Source organism: Buceros rhinoceros, unplaced genomic scaffold, assembly GCF_000710305.1.
Source record: "Buceros rhinoceros silvestris isolate BGI_N320 unplaced genomic scaffold, ASM71030v1 scaffold4461, whole genome shotgun sequence".
In the NCBI taxonomy this organism is placed as follows: Eukaryota; Metazoa; Chordata; class Aves; order Bucerotiformes; family Bucerotidae; genus Buceros; species Buceros rhinoceros.
The window spans coordinates 23,297-43,856 of record NW_010395814.1 but is presented as its reverse complement, the minus strand read 5'-3'; the positions used below and the strand labels follow the sequence as shown (position 1 = coordinate 43,856).

At 37.1% G+C, this 20,560-nt stretch overlaps 1 protein-coding gene across 1 annotated transcript in view; it reads right to left on the bottom strand.

Annotated features, from left to right (window-relative positions):
• Positions 1-20,560, bottom strand: part of LOC104501788 (dedicator of cytokinesis protein 4) — a gene marked incomplete at both ends in the record, with an annotated part of 82,100 nt that overhangs the window by 52,303 nt on the left and 9,237 nt on the right. Inside the window, 3 exons of the mRNA XM_010145662.1 lie at positions 15,081-15,232; positions 16,944-17,028; positions 18,367-18,515. Of these exons, the coding sequence (XP_010143964.1) occupies positions 15,081-15,232; positions 16,944-17,028; positions 18,367-18,515 (386 nt within the window). The remainder of the gene's footprint in view (positions 1-15,080; positions 15,233-16,943; positions 17,029-18,366; positions 18,516-20,560) is intronic.

Genomic DNA, 20,560 nt, shown 5'->3' with positions numbered 1-20,560 from the left:
AGCAGGAATTGCTAAAAGTGAAGGGAAACAAAGGCATTTAAGAAAATTCCCTCCCCCAACACCACCTGGGCTCCTGTTTTCATCACCACTTTGAGGTTTAGAAACAGCAAGACTATTTTTGTGGCTTTTAAACATGGCTTTTGCCGCTAGCCAACGTAACTGCAATGCGTTCTCCCTAAGAGAAGCCACCAGAATACCACTGGTGTTGAATATACCTCATCATTACCTGAATCTGTCACAAATGTGTCATAGCTGGTGCACATACCCCTATTCTAACACTGCATTCATTTCTGAACATAACTAATTGTTTAAGCTCCACCACCTACAAGACAGGTTACCTCTCAGTGCTATCATCATTGCAATTAAAACCAATTATTTCTCCTGTTACTTTTCAATTTTTCCATTATAAACAGCAAGAGGGTTATTTATTAATGCATATGAGAGACCTAACTGATACCACAACCTTCTTGCTTGCTTGGTTCATTTGCTTTAGAAAAATCATCTGTCTACACAGGATCGGATCACAAATCTGTATAAGCTAGCACTCCAACTACATCAAGTAGAGGGTAACACAGGTAGGCATATTTGTTTCACTGTATTTGTTTCACTGGGTATTTATGAGAGGAACTGAGCTGCATCATGAAATACAACTAATTTCTAGCACACCGGGGAATAACACATCTGTACTTGTTGGTTGGAGGGTATATGAAAGATAAGATTAAAACCAGGCTCTGCGTCCCCATAAAATATAAAACCAAACCCTTTCATCAAAGCATTTTCTCGCTAGACTACACTCTTGCCTTTTGTTAGAAACTCATTCCTACCACATCTACCTCATTTTACTTACCCATAAATGTAGTTATTCTGCTGCAACATCACATGCAGCATCTCCCGTACAACTGCTGAATAGGACAGTCTGGAGAATCAGGCCAATGCAAATAAGCTTGCTGAAATGCCAACTCCTCAAAAAATACTTGGAACACTACCCTGAAGTAAAATGTTAGCATCTTGCGATTCAGGAATGGTCAGTATTTAAAAAGCAATTCATCAAAAATGTCTCATTAGTGACAGCAAATTACATGGCATTGCACAAAGATTAAATTAATGATTTGTAAAAAGAAATATTATTAAAACACCTAGAACCTCTCAAAGCCTGGATGAACCCTTTAGATTACGTGGCAATGAAGGGCAATATAAATCTGCAGAAACTACATTTATTATAGAAAATAGCACAAGGCCAGAACATTTGGCAGGGGGATGTATCTGTGCCAAACATTCCTTTCATGCACATTCTTCCCACTACAGAAATCATATCTGCTTCTATTATTGCTGTTGATGAGTATGTAAAACTGAGCTACCTTAAAAATTACTTGAGGGATAAATAAAATATATTTTTGCTATTGATAACTGAAAGATAAAAATAAATTTAAATATTAATAGGTATATAGGAGAAAGGACAAACCTATAGAGATCTTTGTAAGACACCAACTCACTGATTTTGAAATTTCTCACTGGTCATGGTATGATCCTATGAAGAGTTTCTAAAGCCAGAACAGTTTTCAGATCAGAACCAGACTCAGAGAAAGACAAAAAGAATTTTTAAAAATCCTCCTCAGACCGTAAGGTGAGTAGCCTGAATACTCATGGGGTGCTTACGAGGCTGAAGTTCCAATCTTTGATTATTGTATGTTGAGTACTTTTATGAGTCAGGCTATTAGTTACAGTGAGTGTCTCTTTTACTCTGCTTTCAGAACTGTTTTGTTTTGTAAAACAACAAATGAAAACGTAATTAATAGGGTACATTGACTGACTGGGCCAGCACTTTTGTGTTCTTACCTCTGATGTGGAGGAACTCCATAGTGGGCAGTTCAAGTCAGTATTCTCAAGCAAAAAACTATTATTTACTTGAGGGCACATCCTTCACATTTCCAGTCTGACAGGGACCAAGAAGCAACTTTTTTGCTAATCTCCTGACGACTCCTACTCCAGAGTTTCTCCTCATCTAGGATCCAAGCAGAGGAGAAGCCCTATGACTTTTACTACTTCACTACTCCTGCCAAGAAAATGCTGACCAACTCTATATGTCCTGACTATTTCTGCACATAGGAATCTTTCTGCTCACAATGAATAACTGGAAAAAATGAGGCACATTTTCTGAAGGGAAGCTTTTGAAGTTTTGGGAACTTAAGGTTTTTCTTTTAACCTGTTTCTTATAACTCTTTATTTACTTCTAATTACAATCATACCAAATACATTCTTGTCCACAAGGGCAAATTAATTACCAGGTGTCTCAAAGCCAAAAATGAAATAATTTAGCCTGCTTATATATTGAGTATGCACATATATAGATATCTCGAAAAAAAACCCATAAGTGTAAAAAAATTAGCAATCCCATTCACAAACATACCTATCAAGTTACCCATCTAAAGAGATATTTTTATTCCAAATGCATAAAGGATTGTTAATAGAGCATCGGTTGCTCTCTTGTCAAAGTAACCTTTATGTTTCCTTCGAGGTGTTACAGTCTCCCTGCTAAAACCAGGACTACCTCTTGAAAGATCAGAAGTGAATAGAACCAGGCTGGTTTTGTTTTATCTTGTTTCTGAGAAGGGACAAAACAGAGTAATAAGTGACAAAACCAGAATGGAGGACAGTTAGAAGAGTTTGCTAGCCGGAAAAAAACCAAAATGTTTGATCTCTCCTGCACCTATGAGGTTTAGATGTATACACGTTGATTTTGTGTCATTTGCTGTAGCACAGTTTTAGTACTCTGCAAGATGAGATATTTTTGTGCACACTGCACAGGAAATTGAAAATAACATTGAGCCACCTTATGCTGTTGTCCAGTAAAAAGTGCAGATTGTGTTTTTGTGGAAATACTATAAATGAAAAGTAGCCCTGAGCTAGTTCATGGCTTCTGGTTCCCACAGGTTGCTCCCTTGACCAGAAACCCTGCTAGTTCTTGTAGCTCAAATCCCTGCCCTGCATAGCAGGCACATATGCATAGAGAAAGTCAGGAGCCAAGACTACTTCAAAACAAAAAACATCTACGGTTAACGTGGAAGTATCTGAGTATCCAAGGAACAGTATTAATGAAGTGAAGGTTACACATGTTACAAAAGAGTATTCTAAGGGGGAAAAGCAGAGTAGCCTATCACCAAATGACAGATTAAAAATTATAAAGGAGCTCCTAGATTGTGTGTAGCATATTATACGGCATTGTACTGAGCACGTTTTCATGTACGTTCATTTTTTCTTTACAAAAATTCCATGTTGCTGAAATATTGCAATAAAGTCCAGTCCAATCTCTGCCTCTCTAGTCAGTGTTCCCTCCTCCCAGAAATCCTGTGTTACTGGGATCAGGTAATGTCATTAAGGATATGTTTTAACTGTATCTCAAAACAACTAGAAAAAAGCTACACGTACTTTTTTTTCCAGAATGATATTAATTGTCATAGATAATGGTAGAAACAAAACTCTTTATGTAGGGTTATTTATTAGTAAGTCCTCTGAATTTCCATGACATTCAGAAGCACAAAACTAAAAATATCAAACATTCAGACACTGTACATACAGGAGAAGAAAATCTGAATATCGACTAATAGGTTTTTGTATTACACCATCTAAAATGATTTCATATTTGGTTTTAAAAGATGCTCCTAACCATTTGCCAAACCTAATTTTTCACTTCTCTGAAGTTAGAATAAAATAAAGAATCAAGTTGCTGTAAGGTACATGGAAAGGAACAATAGCCACCCACACTGCATACAACCAAAAAAAGTCCATAATAAGATTTCTAGCATGAGACGCATGATAAGCATGCTATGAGAAGAACCATGAAGAAGTACAATTAATTAGCAAGTAGTTCTGAACAGAAATTTCTTGACCAACTTGATAAATTTCTACAAGGAAATGATCAGCCTGGTATATGAGGAGAGAACTGTGTCTATCTGGACTTGACTAAGTCCTTTGATATTATCTCTCACAAGATTCTCCAAGAGAAGTTGCTGATGTATGGATAAGCAGACAGCAAGATGGCTTGAAAACTGGATGAAACACTGGGCCCGGAGGGTGACGATCAGTGACACAAATTCTAGTTAGAGACCAGTAACTAGCAGTGCACCTCAGGGGTCAGTACTGAGTCTAGTCCTGTTTAATGTCTTTGTTCATGATCTGGATGATGGGGCACAGTACACTCTCAGCAAGTTTGATGATGACACAAAAGTGTCTCATACACCAGAGGGTTGGGCTGCCATCCAGAGGGATCTTAACAAGCTGGACAAATGGGCTGACAGGAATCTCCTAAGGTTCAACGAGGGGAAGAGCAAAGTCCTGCACCTCAAGAAGAACAGTCCCATGCACCAGTACATGCTGGGGGCCTCCAAGCTGTAAAGCAGCTTAGCAGAAAAACACATGTGGGTCCTGGTGGGCACCAAGTTGAACGTGACCCAGCAATGTGCACTTGTGGCAAAGGAGACAAACAATATTTTGGGCTGCATTAGACAAATTCTTTCCAGAAGGCGATCCTCCTCCCCTCTACTCCATGCTGGTCACACCACACCTGGAGTACTGTGTCCCATTCTGGGCTCTGCAGTACAAGAGAAACATGAACATACCGGGGAGGCTTTGAGAAGGGCTGTGAAGAAGATTAAGGGATTGGAGGAAAAGGCCAAGAGAGGTGGGACTGTTTATAATCTGGAGAAGAGAAGGCTCAGAGGGAATCTTAATACATATTAAATACCTGAAGGGAGAGTGCAAAGAGGACAGAGCCAGGCTCTTTTCAGTGGTGCCCAATGACAGGACAAGAGGCAACGGACACTAACTGAAGCATATGAGGTTCCCTCTGAACATCAAGAGACAATTTCTTTACTGTGATGGTGTCTGAGCACTAGCACAGGTTGCCCAGAGAGATTGTGGAGGCTCCTTCCTTGGAGACATTTAAAAGCCATCTGGCCACAGTCCTGGGCAACTAGATCAGATGACTAGAGTTCCCTTCCAACCTCAACCATTCTGTGACTAAGTGTAAATACCACATAAAGGCAGCACAGATCAATAGCTGGGTCATTTGGGTCTTTATGGTAATACAATTCTTTACAGATTCCTCTCCATCTTCCACCTCTGCAAGCTAGTAACAGCCATGCTACAACACTTTGCCACTTGTCTTTATTTGCTCTGAAGTTTTAAACAACTTATTAGTGAACTGTTCCTCACAACAACATGCGACATACTCTTCATTAGCCAGAGTGCCATCCATACAGGATTCCTCTCCTGCACTTCTTTAATAACTTCCACAGCCCTGCACTGAGTACATACCCTCCAGCTTCACAAATGTATTCTCCACCTCCTTTGTGGTCCAGAGTTCAACACTGCTTAGAAGCGACAAACAATTTAACTATTAGAGTCCCCTGCATTTACACTGTTTATGTCTAAAGCACTGATCCTACATAAACTAGGTATTGAAACTCAAGTGTAACCCACTTACATGCTTAAAGTGATATCGAATCTTTGAGCTCTTGCTCAAGAGAGGCCACAGGGATATCTTCAAAGACAGACATCTTGGGTTCTCACTAGTGAGCCTTCTGGGAAAAGTAAATGTATTATCAGCTTGATTGAAGAGGTTTCCAAGCCCTTTCTTGCTGCTGTTCTGTTAACAATCAACAATAGCCGCTTGTGTAAATTTTAGAGGGATGATTAAAAGCCAGGTTCTTTGAGCTATGCTAGAACAGAACAGATCTCAGGTTTGAAGATGCTGATGAAGGTTGCAAAAAAAAAAAAAAAATCCCTTTAGACATTTTTACTGTATCAAAACCCTTCAAGATTATCATAGAATAAGGGGTGGGGGGGGAGAAGAGTATTTGTTTCTTAAAGGGAGAAAAACCTGATGCTGTGGCTTTTTTCTGAAAAAAGTGCAAAAAATAAATTAGAACACAAAGTAGTACAATTTTGACCAACAAAATGCAGATTTCAGCTTTCAGCAATTGATTCAACAGCTTTAAAGTAATAGCAGAGATGAAAGAAGAAAGGCACAATAAGGTTGATGATATGTATGAATGTCATGAAAAAGGTGAGGTTGAGAGTACAAACAAAGAGTAATCTTATTTTTTTATATGGTCTGGAGTTGACACGATCGTTAAGCATATAATCAAAAGCTCACAAAATAGAAAATGCAGTTGGCTTCCATGGGCCTTGGATAAACAGTCTATTCCCCTTTGTGCTGCTTAAGAATCTGCTTATTTGAGGGCAATATGATAGTTGCAAACAAGGTTGTTCAAGGTGATAGGAAAAGGAGGATTAGTATGCCAAGTTATCTCTGTTCCTCACACAGATGGGGCCAGAGGCATCAATCATTTGTGATAAGACATTCATATCATATTGACACAGACACAAAGTGTCTATCAATGAAAGGAAACCTTACCACACTCCATCTTTTTGAAGTGCTGTCTTGAAATTGTACTATTAATAGCATTTTTACTTGGGAAAAACATGTAACATTAAGAAAATGGTTTAGAAAAGACACTGCTATGCAAGAACTGTGTGTCACATTGCAGATTTAAGGAAACTAATTTCTACAGCAGTGTATTGCCATAACACAGAGGCATAAACTCTACATAAATACAAAGGTCAGGAAAGCGGCTGGGACTTTGGGTAGGACATGATGCAGCATTCTTACACACACTCAATGCTAAGAACAGTGTTCACAGTCTGAACTGAAAAAATATAAGCAACAGGCTAATACCGTCCATTCCCCTTTTCATAATACACTGCCCAGTGTTGTTGGTGGGCAAAATTCACTTAAAAAATAAGGCAAGATCTCTGGATAGCAATGTGCTACAAATATAAATATGATTTCACAGTATCTCCACACTGGAAAGGTAGGTATTTCAGAGGATACTGGGATGTTCTATTTTTTGAACACTGCTAAATATTTTCTTTGGTGTTTGAGTTTTTTGGTTTTGTTTTTTTTTAACAGCAGAATAATTCTTGTGGTAAGAAAAAATTAACAGACTCAGTGAATAATGCAGATCATCTCGAAAACAGCTAAGCTGTTACTTTGTCCTTTGCTACCTGTTAAACTGATTCTATTAAAAGCAGGTAAGTGAGATCTTTCCAAGATCTGATTAAAAAAATCGATATATTTTTGATTAAAAGATTGGTGTTCTTAGAGCTCCAGTGTAAATAGGCCCTCTGGCTACACTAAGGTCATCATTCCTGCAATGAACTGCTGTATTGGTTAAATGATATCAGTACATGTGGGGGAAAAGCACCTACTATCATCAGATGTCTTATTTCTCTGAAAATCTGACATCACAAAACTGGTAACTGTGTAATCTCTTGAAGTACATCCTATTGGTGCTGTAAGCATAGTCTAACTGTAGGAAAAGAGGTTCATGTCATTGACTTTTGTTCTGGTAAGAGAAGAATATACCCCAAAGCAAACAACAATCACCACACTCCAGTACTCTAAACGTTGGGAATCCAAGCATCTTCATATTACAGCTTTAGAGAACAGAAGCTACTGATAATTTCTTAGGAATAGTAGAACAGCAAAAACGTCTGACCACACATTACAACTGATTTATACAGACACAGGATCTTTGCATGCTGCTGAAATGCTGAAAACACGTATTTCCAGTCTTTTTTTGGAGCTCTAAACCTTTTACCTGAAGTTTAACTCAGTTATTTTCTTGTAAGTGCATCTCACATTAAATCAACTGCATTTGGTGTCTATAACCACCTTTAACTCTGAAATTGTTTTTGTAAGGTGACTGTAATGGCTAAAAAAATCAGTTAACTTCCAAAACAAACAAACAAAAAATTACCTAAGTACTGGTGAGTTACTCCATGTTTTACAGGATTTTCCCCCAATCAAACTATGATCTGTAATATACGTATTACACACACTATTTTACATTTCACGTCATCAGGTTAGTTCGAATCAGGTATTCACTTCTGAAGAAAAACTTCTGATTGTTTCCACATTTTGATTCACAACCCAGAACAGTCTAAGCTAGTGAACTGGATTTCATCTGGGTAAAACTAAATGGGAGCACATGCTCCACACAACCACATAGAGTTAGTCCAAAGTAAAATCCCTAGACCATTTACAGGTTACCCTTGAGCTCAGCATGAACTGAAGATCTGCTAACCCACTCCTACTGTCTGGCACTACTTGCTGAAGTAGACAGCAGTCACAGACTTCCAAACTGTTCATCTAGTTATAACAAAATTAGATGATGTAAAACCAAACCCTCAGTACTAAATTGGTAAGTCACCCTGATTTTGCTTTTCTCAAACATTTGTCGAGCACACCAGAATCACAGAACAGATTTTATAAAAGCACTTCCTAACAACAGTAATTAACTATGGTCTGGACTCCCAATAGATCTAAGATAAGAGCATGTTTGAGGTATTGTACTTTAGAAACAAACTAAGATGTTGTACAACTGTAAGTGGCCAGTAAATCTCAGTAGCAGCCAGGAAAACAGGACTGAACTAAAAGACAAAAAAGCCTTGAGAAAATACGCAATCACGGACCTCTTTCACCTTCCAAATACAGTAACAGCACTACTCTACAACTGTCTATGCTAAAATTTTTAGAATCCTAAATAGTGTAATTTTAGGATTCTAATAATGAGATTAGTTCTACAAATTACAGTGTTATAAAGATAGCTTTTTACTTTATTAAAGAGCAAAAAACTGAAGACTACACAAACCAGGCTTGTGTCCGGCACAGAAATAGAAGAAGAAATGAAAGGTTACAAGACAGAGTGCCAAAGAATTTTACTGGGACAAGCCATACAGCAGTACCTAGTTAAAGCAGTGCCACTTGCACACTTGGTCTTACCCTTATCAGGAGCTGTTGCTGTTCTGGGAAAGAAAACTGCAAAGCAGAGAGAGGGAAAGGCAAATGGAATGAGATACAGGAATACGCTAGGGAAAACTCTAGGAATCATCAGAGGCTGACTTCTGCTGTTTATTAATTGAAGTGATGGCAAAAATTATTCCTAGCAGCTAGTTTAGCTAGAAAACATAGATATATACATACGCATATACAGTCAGATGAAATTAGTATACATCAATTAAGTACAAAATGAGTGACTTGTAACTGTAGTCTTAATGCATCGAGTGCATAAGCATGTCATCACTCAGATTTAAATACATAAATACTGACAGTTTTCTTGCTCCCATACAGGAAGTAGAATATTCATGTCCAATAAAAAAAAAAGTAAAGACATACATGAGACAATTATAGCAATACAGAAACAGTCTGCAAAGTATTATTTGTTATTACTGTTTATTAACAACCATAATAAAGTCATAAATAAACCTGTATTTTGTTATTACATCTACCTTAATACAACAGAACTGATATTATTGTGGATGCCAACACCATTAGAAAGTTATTTGTAATACCAATTTCTAGCAACAAGAAAAGCCTGGAGACAAATACAGTCCCATAATGTCCCAAACAAATGGCAAGCAACCACAAAAGAGTATTTATCTCTAGCTTACTGAAGTTGACAGAAAAAAATCCCTGTTGTCCAAAGTGAGTGCTGATCACATTAAGTTAGGTGCAAGTGATGCATCGCAGCTGCTACCAATCTACAGAAATCTTTAGTTAGGAAGTCTGAAGGTCAAAAAAACAACACTGATTTTTTTTTGTCACTATCTGACATCAGATTTCTTCTCTGGACAAGTTACTAATTCTTTTCAACATCACAGTTTTTCATACTTCATTTGAAAAACATATTATTATCTAATTCTAAGTATATGTTGGGAAAATTCAGAGCATTTATCCATACTTTTAAGATGAATAATTAATTCAATGGAGAATAATCTAGTTATATGTTTACCTAATTTTCCTCCTATTCAAAGCACTAAAGGAACATTAAAACACATTATCAAAATGACTACAATGTTTTAATGGTTTTATGGCTTTAACTTCCATCTCTTTCTTATTTTAAAAGGAGCTACCCTAGAAATGCAATGGCAGGACACAGTGAGAGCACTGATTTATATGTTAAATTAGAATAATATTCCTTAAACATGTAAATTGCTTACTACAACATAGTAGTAAGAGACATATGCTTTCTTTTTTAACAAAAGAATTCAATACTCACTGAAGCAACAGTAGTAAATTTGTACACACATATATCACCTATTTTTGATCCACTACAAATCCTTCGCAAATATTTTAAGAGTGAATTCAGAGTCCTTTTCTTTATGAATTCCACTCTGAGGGGCTAACACCAAGAAGTCAGATAGCTAATATTATCTATATCCTTTATGAATTCAACATCAACTCTTTCTGAACTTGAAAGTTCAAACTTTATTGATATCTATAGTGAAACAGAAAACAAAAGAAATAGGATGGATTCAGCTCAAAATTTCTTCAGGGTATGCTGAGCAGCTCTTTAATCAATACAGTGTATGGATTCTAAAGAGCTATTCAACATGCTCTAAAGAAGATGCAGATATTTCATTAGCTGAATCACTTCCTAGGTTTCACTGACTATAAATAGTCTCTGTAGACCGTAACAGGAGCCTAGAAATTGAATTACATGAATAACTTCAGTTCACATGTCTTTAGAGCTGGATTCGAACTCTGAAGTCCATTTATTCATTGTGAAACCTAAAATTAAGTAATCAATAAGTGCAATTTTGCTGAGTCACTATCACAAAATCAAATTGCTTTATGCGTGTTCGTAAAAATTACATCCTCTTATCAGCAATGCATAAATATCCAAAATTTAATGAAAACATTCCTTATAAATTCTGCAGAAATATACAGAGCTTTATACTAGTTCATTAAAAATGATCTCACTAAGAAAAATGCCACAAAATACCGTTTACTTGCTGTGGTTCCTTGCAGGCCAGGGACATGAAGAAGCCAGGTGAGCTCTGAGCTCAAATATGCTATATTGCTTTCTGAATATTGCTAACAATTTTGGATCAGATCACCCTACCCACAGGCTGCTTTTTCTTGCACTAGTCTGGAGCTGGACTAGGAACAGAGCTGCTGTACTGAAGCTTCCTAAAGCCTTATTAGCCTTTTCTGTAGATACTTCCCCCATCTCAGTATCTACAACTGCAGTTCAGTTTAACCATGATACTTGAACCAAGTGTCATGGTTAGAAAAGTTTGAAAATTAGAAAGTTTCTGTTCAATCAGCTGAACATATAAAACATATAACATAGAAGAAAAAAATAGGATGTGGAAAAATACATAGAATTTAAAAATTAATCAGATACCGTTGCTTCTAATTTTAAAGCTGCAATTTCAATTGCATAAACCTGAGGTTATAAAAAATGAAACAGATATATAAAGAGATCTTACAGTTTTCAGGTCCACTTCACAAGAAGCTAAGTTAGTCTGACGAAAAACATCAGAAGAGAAATTAAATGATAGAATTTTAACTCTGCTATTCTTACTCTCTCTGAATGAACTGTTTAAGAGGCTACACAGATCACTTGCTTTATGTCAATTTACATCAGATGGACAACAACCACTATGTTAGAACTCACATAAAGCCACATTTTTTTGAGCAATTGTACCTGTGAGCTTGTACTTAACATTATGCATTCAAATGGTCTCGTTATACAAGCAAGACTACCCACCTGGGGAAAGCTTGGGTACACATACAGTGCTTGCAAAACTTAAATGAAGTAAAAAGCAACAAAGTCCAAAGAAATAAATCCCCAAAAATCTAATGTCACAAGCAATGAATTGAAGAAATACCTTAAGTCATGTATATTCATACACTCCTATTCTTAATCTAAGATATTTCTGTTTCAGGGAATAAATTATCATCCTAAACTTTATCTGTGCTATTCACAGGTTTCATCCATTTTTGTCATTGCATTTTTCTACTGGGCCAACTAGCTTCGGTTTAACTCTCTTCTAGCCTGCTTATGTTGTTTCCAGGTCTAGTCCAGAAAGACCATATAAGTTTCCAGCTTGGACAACTCTGTGCATTCCAGAGCTCATTCTGTGATACAGACATACCTTGCCTTTAATTTGTTCTTGTGAAAATTTTCTTGGTTTCAGCTTAAACATATTGAGAGATTTCTGTTTGCTTCTTGGGTGGGTTTTTTGTTGTGTTTTTGTGTGGTTGTAGGGGTGGTATGTTTGTTTTACATATGGTTGCAAGCTACCTTCAAAAAATTCATCTTGTCATTCCCTCCATGCCCTAGAAAGCAGTTTGGATTCACAGCAACACACTTCAAGGTTTGTCAGTAATGGGAGGAGGAAGTTCACACATAATAAAGCAGCTGCAAACAGACACTGGAGTCAGGAATCAATAACTAAAGGTCAGATCACAGCAAGCATGTGACAAACAGCTCTAGAATTTGTGCTTTCATGTGAACATGAAATCCAATCCATTTGTTTTCATACCACCACTACTGCCATAACCTTGTTTTCAGCAATCCATAATGCCCAAATTGTTTTCTGTCAAAGTCTGAAGCTTTCTCCTAAATCTATCACCTGCTGTAGCATTCACTGGAGTGAACACAAAAGATGTGTCCTGAAGCACATTTAATTCTCAGAAATTACAGTTAACTGTGTTTTGGTAACTTGTGTCCAAAGTGCAGGCCAGAATGAAACATCACTATTTAGTAGCTAACACTGTAACAATAGTTGCTTATATATCCTTTCATTAACAATAAAAACCAATTCACTCAGTATAATCTTCCTTCAAAGCAATGTTTAGCTATCTTGCCCAGCTATAAAGAATAATTTTATGAAGATGCTTCATAATTTTGACATAATTTTGTCAAATTCAGACCAAATGCCACATGGTTCCCCAAATCTCTACTGCCATATGCAACATGACAACTAGTACACAGTCATGGCTTTGTACACATAGAGTTACACTTTTTACCCTATTAACAGGCTTAGATCAGTACCACCTATTTGTTAGCTCTATTATCTAAAGTGGGTTTTGTTTTCAAGTCTAGTCTTTCATGTCTCTAGTGGCCAGCCTTAAAGCATTCTATGCTTGTTGCCTCCAGAACGTGTTCCTCCTGTCTTGAGGAGAGCAAAGAAGTATACAGTGGCCAACAACCAGGATGACTTCAGCCCAAGGGAAGGACTCATGTTGGAACATGAACAGTTCATGAAGAAGAATACAGTGGCCAAGTTATGAATGGGAACCTTCTGACCTGAAGGTCATCTGCCATAGTACTGGGTTTGCACAACAGGGTTGGCTTCTGTAAGGAGCTGCTGTGTCCAATACAGCCAACACCAGCCAGCTCCAAGATGGACCCCACTGCTGGCCAAGGCTGAGCCCGTCAGCCACAGTGGTAGCACTTTTGTGATAACATATTTAAGAAGGAGGAAAAGTTGCACTAGGGCAATTGCAGCCAGAGTGAGAAATAAGAATATGTGAGAGAAACAACCCTGAAGACACCAAGTGAGTGAAGAAGTAAGGGGAGGTGGTGCTCCAGGAGCTGGAGCAGAGATTCCACTGAAGGCTGTGGTGAAGACCATGGTGAGGCAGGCTGTCCCCCTGAAGACCATGGAGGTTAACAGTGGAGCAGATATCTCAGATATCTGCCTGTGGAGCACCCAACGCCAGAGCAGGTGAAGGCACTCAGAGGTGGCAATGATGCCCATGGGAAGCCCATGCTGGAGCAGGTTACTATCAAGACCCACGGTCCTGAGGAGAGGAGCCCATGTGGGAACAGGTTTGCTGGGAGGACATGTGACCACATGAGGAACACATGCTGGAATAGTCTGTTCCTGAAGGACTTCACCCCGTGCATGAGAGCATGAAGATCATCTTCATAAAGAACTGCAATCTCTGGGAAGGACTCACACAGGAGAAGTTTGTGGAGGACTGTCTCCTGTGGGAGACACCCCACAATGGAGCAGGGGAAGCATGTGAGGAGTCCTGCCCCTAAGGAGGAAGGAGCAGGAGAGACAATGTGAGATGAACTGACCACAAACCCAACACTCTGTCCCTCTGCATCACTGGAGGGAAGGAGGCAGAGAAAAATCAGCAGTGAAGTTAAGCCTTGGAAGAATGGAGGGATAGAGGGAAGATGTTCTAGGATTTGGGTTTATTTCTCATTACCCTTCTCTGACTTGATTGGTAATTAATTAAATTCCACAAGTCCAGTCTATTTTGCCCTTGATGGTAACTGCTGAGTGATCTCCCCATTCTTGTCTCAACCCATGAACCTTTTGTTACATTTTCTCTCCCCACCAGAGGTCCACCTGCTGAAGAGGGCAAGTGATAGAGCGGCTTGATGGGCATTTGGCATCCAGCCAAGGTCAAATCACCACTGCACAAGCATTTAATGGTTCAAGCTATCCGGCATATTCTTCAAACAGAACTTAAAAGGGTCCTGCACTAACTCTACTCTCCTATTGTGCTCATATTCATTAAGTGCGTAATGGTTCCACTATTGTTCACTCCCGTGTCCTCTCTCAGCCAGAAATGTGCTGGGAGTAGAAATAACTACTTAATTTTTAAATATTCAAAGGTTCTCACAGAATTTAAACTTTAGGACAAGCAGAAAAAGAATGGTTCCAGGATCAACTACCAGATGAAAAAAAGAGGCCAAACAAACGCTAATGTGAGATTGGGTTTGACTTTTTGACTAAAGGACAGGCGCATCCTCACTGAAGTACTTTATAAAAAGACTCCTAATTTATTGACTCAGTCTCATGTACCTATTTGAACTCATCTCACAAATACTACAGAGCAAGCAACTAAGTTTTGAATGTGCACTGATCAGGAGAGAGAAAAATAGAGATACTGAAAAACAACTTCTAGGTCACAGAATTAACACTCGCTCTGTATGCATATATGTATATATGTTCCCACACAAACAAAACCAATAGAAAAGTGAAATAGATACACAAGATGAGAAACACACATTATTTAAACCTAAATTGTCACTACAAAGTAGTAGTATAGAAACTGAATTTCAAAAGGAAGCTAAAAATTATCTTGAATCAAGACTATCTTCTGTTTATTTCTAAATGTGAAATTTGTCACCTGGATCAAAACAAACTGGGTATATAGACAAAGCTTACATAAAACCAATTTCCAGTGAAAAATCATGTGGTACCTGATGGGCCGATTTTCTTTGCTATCAAAGAGTGAGAAGATTACTTCCAGTTCCTCTCCCAGATTGGAGCACATTAGACTCTTCATCTGAACAAAAAGATGGTGGCTGCTAGCTGGTACTGGTGTGTCTTTTTTTCGATGACGATGCTCCATCTAAAAACACCACAGACAACACAGCAAGCAGTTTGAGTTATTCATAAAAATCTCAAAACAGAAAGAGGTATAAAATGTCATAAACTACTTTCTTAATCCCAATTTAAAACTTTTGAATTCAGTAGTAACTCATCATAGGTTTGGGGGGGTTTTTTGTTGGGGGGGGAGGGTGGTTGGTGTTGTTTCTTGGTTTGGGGTTTTTTTTATTTGAGAGTTTGTTGGGTTTGGTAGTTTGTTGGGTTTTTTTTAATCTCAGGAGGAAGATGCAAGGGAGCGACTTTCCCAGTGTTGCACCACATCAAAACTAGAAGAAAAAAGTAACCTCTAGAAGTTTACCTTTTTTTCACTCTGAAAATTCTAAGCCACTTTAGAGCTTTGTGCTGTAATAATATAGCGTTTCATATCTGGTTTAAAGAGTTAATGATTTGATATTCTAGGATTCAAATGAAAAATGCTTTTGCAGAAGACCATATGTTAAAATGGAAAAAAATAATCACATCCATGTTTCATAATCTCTGGCAGACTGCTACAGACTAAATTCTCTTGATTTGACTTCCCAATGTATACCTTCTCCATTTTAATTACCCATTAGGAGTAGGACAATATTAAGATGTACCAAAAATAATTTAACAGCAATCTTTCTAAGCTACTTAGCCTTCAAACTGAGGTTCTTGGGTTTTCCACCCTCCTCCCTCTATCTTTGAAAGTACACTCCATGAATTCTGTTATTAGTTTTCTGGGTTATTCATCCTCTGCATGTTTCTTCTTATGATTAACAGTTTCTCACTGTATTTCATCTAGTGCTTTAACAGCATTGCTTAAGACTATACACAACTTCGAAACTGCTGAAAGGCGTACTGATTCTAGCATGAAGTAACTACTGCTAGTCCTGACAAGTTATCAACATAAGTAGTTACAAATTACAAAAAAAAAATTCTAATTTCAGCTCCACGTAGAATTGTAGCAATTATATCTTTGCTGTTTTCTATACCTAAATACAAAAGTTAACAGCAAAAAAAGTAGTGTAAATAAAAGCTCAGTCTTAAGCAAGGAAGGCTCAGAACTGTATATCCGTAACAGCTGCAGACCTTAAATATGAGCTAAAGCCCACATAAATGAATAGGCAAGATTTCTTAAACCTCACTGGAGATTAAATCAGAATAAAAAATATCAGTGCTGGTTTTACTGAATCAAAATGGGCTTTTATACCCAGAGAACAGTTTTTCTATGCAGTTCAACTGCTATTTACATTAATAGATCAGAAAAGATCAATAGCTCAGTACAATTAAATGTGACAATACCTGTAACAAGAGTATATTATTATATTTCTACAAATCTTAGCTAAGAGGATTCATGGGCCAGGTAAAGCACTAACGAAAAAGCCTCAAAAGCTTTTATTGATGATTAAATTCTTGTTAACAGTCACAATTTTAGTGATATATATGAAAACAAAACTTTTAACAACTAATATGTAACATGAGCACGTGGGCACACACAAATTTGATATCAAACTAAAGCATCTCACACAGATGTAGAGACGACATCACTACTCAAAAGAAAACTTCCTTCCTCATTACATTTTCTCATTACATTACAATATGCCAGTTTATTCAATCAAAAAGAAGTATTTTTAGTTAAATAGAAGAAAGCTGACATCAAAACATCAGTATGTAACTTGATAGAAAAAGTAGAGAGTATTATATTCACATACCAGCCTGTAGAGCTCCGTAATGCTGATCTCTTCAGGATCCACCATAGCATATTCTTTTCTCGGAACTAAGTCAAGTCCCAGTTGTCTGCAAGAGAAATGGAAGTAGTTTCTACATACAAAGGAAACCAATTAACTCATTGCTTCTATTTACATTTAACAATGAACAATGTAGATGTTAATTGATACTCTATAGTTGGGTTTGGGTTTGTTTTAATGTATTTTGGCTGTATTCACAATTCATAGATGACTCCTCTTTTCTTCACTTTATAACATTAATAGAATACATTTTTCCACAATTTTTAAATCTGTTTCACATTGTGGACAATGTATAATGGGTGTTGTCCTCTGTACTATTGTGGACATTGTACAATGTGAATAGCACTAGTACTGTCAATTTGAATGATAACCACGGAAAAGATGATAAAAAGAAAATCCATCAAATGCCAAAACATCAGCTTATTTTTAATTTGGACTGGATGGCATCAAAGCTGCTTGACTGCACCCCCTCAACAAAATATTGAAATGAATTTGAATCAACCAGAATAAAACTTACTTCCAGCACAGCAGCAAGCAATAAAGATTAAGAACACATACAGGGCAGTCATGCTCAAATCAGAAAAACCTGAAAGATTAGAAAGCTTTAAAAAAATGTTTTCGAAGAGTAGGAATTGACCACTTTGAAAACCACCACAATTCCTTTCGCTTAGCACAAACGTCTAAGCAGACAGTTAATGACAGACAGTTAATCACAGTTCTTCCACTATGGCAGGTATTTAGGCTTTCAGATACCAGGAGATGCAGAAATCCCTGAAATTCAGTTAATTCTACTATTGAATGTTGCTGCGTTTATCATCAGAATTTAACTGAATAAATATAAGATGAAGAAAAGACTTTGGAAACAGCACCTAAGTGCCAAAAGGTATTTTGACCTTTTTCTCACTTTTTTTTTTAAAGCAGTAAGATAAAACAATTTGCACTAGCTCTTATTAGTTATTCAGATGAAGATGCGAAGCATAGCAGCAAGATGTATGTTAGAGATGCTCAAGTGGGAACCGAACTGTGTGACGGAAGTCAAAAAGGAAGCAACATCAGCCAATATAGTTTCGCTTAAGACACTAGAGGTATGCTAACTGGAATACGAATCTGGCCAGACGTGTTTTACAAAGATGTTAGAGGATGCCACAGATATTCCAGTGCAGTTCTCTTGTAGACAGTACCAATGCTATGTAAAATGAACAGAGAAAATGCAAAACAAAATGACAAGTCCTTTTCACTGTTAAAACATAGTGGACAGAAAAACAACAAAGGAAGAAGGTAACACGTGTCAGAAATTTGTTCCTTATTTGCACATTCTACCAAGAGTCTAAAGGTGTGGCATTATAATTAGATTACACTCTTCTCAGTTACTATTATATTTACTCACTCATTGCCCCAATCCAAACGAGCAGTGATGTGTCGCTTGACATCTTTCATTCGATCATGGGTCAGATGGCCAACAAGGACCTGCCTTCGCAGGTCTAGGATTTCATTCATTATGTGCCACAGTCGGTGGAAGAGATCCCCCTCATTCCTCTGTTAGATAAAAATATAATTGCCTCTACATCATCTGTATAAGCTGACAATGCTAATAAAACAGATACGGTGAAGAAATCAAGAAAATCCTTATTCCCCTACTTAGACTTTTTTCCCCCATTGTAGTGTGACCATTTTACCTTCGTGTACATATAAAATCACTTCAGAACTTACCACAGACCCTGTCTTTGCATCAAACCGTCTCCAAAATTTCACTCCAACGCCTTATGCCTCATGTTGAGAGACTAATTTATGTGATAGATACAACAAAAATTCAACAAAAAAATCATTTCATGTCATAGCACTGTTCTATTCAAAGAGTGTGTTCACTCTGTGCTGTTGTCTCATCCAAACTGAGTATGTGATCATGTAATTCAAGACTATTTGAGCTCATACACATAAGGGGATAAAGAGGCAATAGCTCCTAGCATTCAAACACTGAAGTACAAAGTTAATGTTCTTTTTAACGTTTTCTTGCATGGATGTAATTGCACACGCTGCTATCCAACCATAAATGAATAGCATTACATAAACAGAATCTTGTCCAGACAGTTCTTCGCTTCATCTAACTGAGAAGTAGGAGAAGTTATACGAATAGGATTGCTTTTTAAACCACATCTTCCTACTCTAATTATAGATCAGTTAGTTATCAGGACATAAAAAATTTCCCATAATAATTTACTCCCAAAGAGAAGTTCTTTTAACTGTTCCTTTAACAATTCTAAGCATAGGGGGTTTTTTTTAATACAGTTTTTCAGAGAAACTTTAGCTTGAAGGAAATTATTGCAACCTCCCTTTAACTGATGCATCACACAAAGCTGAAAAAACTTTCTTACTCAGTTTTGTTCTGCTAATTCTTGCCAAAAAACCCTAAGCCCACTTCCCTTTTAATTCTTCCTATGAACAAATGGCATAAAGTTCAGCTACTTCAGCTGCGTAATTGCTATGAAAAGCTATGAAATTCACTTAGAAGCACCATTACGCTCTGGCAATAACTTTTATATTCCAAGGGCTCTGACAAACTGCCATTTGATAAATTTGCTCTTTTTATTTCACATTCATTCACTTCATAAGCTCACTAAAATGGGCATTCATTTATTGTTTGCCTTGGTTTTCTGTCTGGAAAAAGGAAAGCAAATGTATTTTGAACATGCAATAACAACAGCAGAGAAGAAAAAGATTGCCAAAAAAGAAACAACTTCAGTAAGAACAACATGGATACATGAACTTTATAAGTCAAGTAAAACAAACAAACGAAAAAGGTAATGTAAATAGCCCTTGACTTAGGAACACGAAGAAAAAGACTTTACAGGAACATTATCGAGAACTAGGCTGTGTGGTATGTGTTCACAGTTTTCCATCAGACACTAGTATATAATAATTTCATATTTACAGTTTGAAAACCAAATCAAATAAACGCTAATTCATGCGCATTATTGCTTTCAGTATCCAGCAATAAGCTCTACTGAAATAAATTAATCATGAGAATACAACAGACATGCTAGTGTTTAACACCACAATTAAGCTCAAACATTTTAAGGTATCCTTTCTTTTCCAAAGCTTCAGAATTTGTCTATGTCTTGCTCATATCTCAAAGTGATGAGTGGATCTGCAAACAACTGCGCTTGCTTCACAGATTTAGGTCTTTAAACTAAGGGATCATATTTTTGCTTCTTTTGTTCCAGGAGAAGCCAATTCACTCATGTACTTGCTAATATATAACAAAGCAATCACAGATATGCTTCAGACATTTGAGAAAACTACTTCCCATTATAATCTAGAGAAATTTCAAAAAAATCTTTGAAGAAACAGTTGCTTGTTTCTCAAGAAAGAGTTTGTTCTGCTTAATTACAATTTCACTGTCAATGTTAAAAAGATACTCCATTACTTAGAATACAACAGAAAGAAATACTTGATTTTGTAGGTTTTTGTATACAAGCTTACACTAAGTAAATTAGCAGCTGCTCCAATTGCAGGTTTCAGATAGGTCACCTGGTTCTGAACAGCCTCTCTGAACACAATCTCTACAATCACCTCAAAAAGGT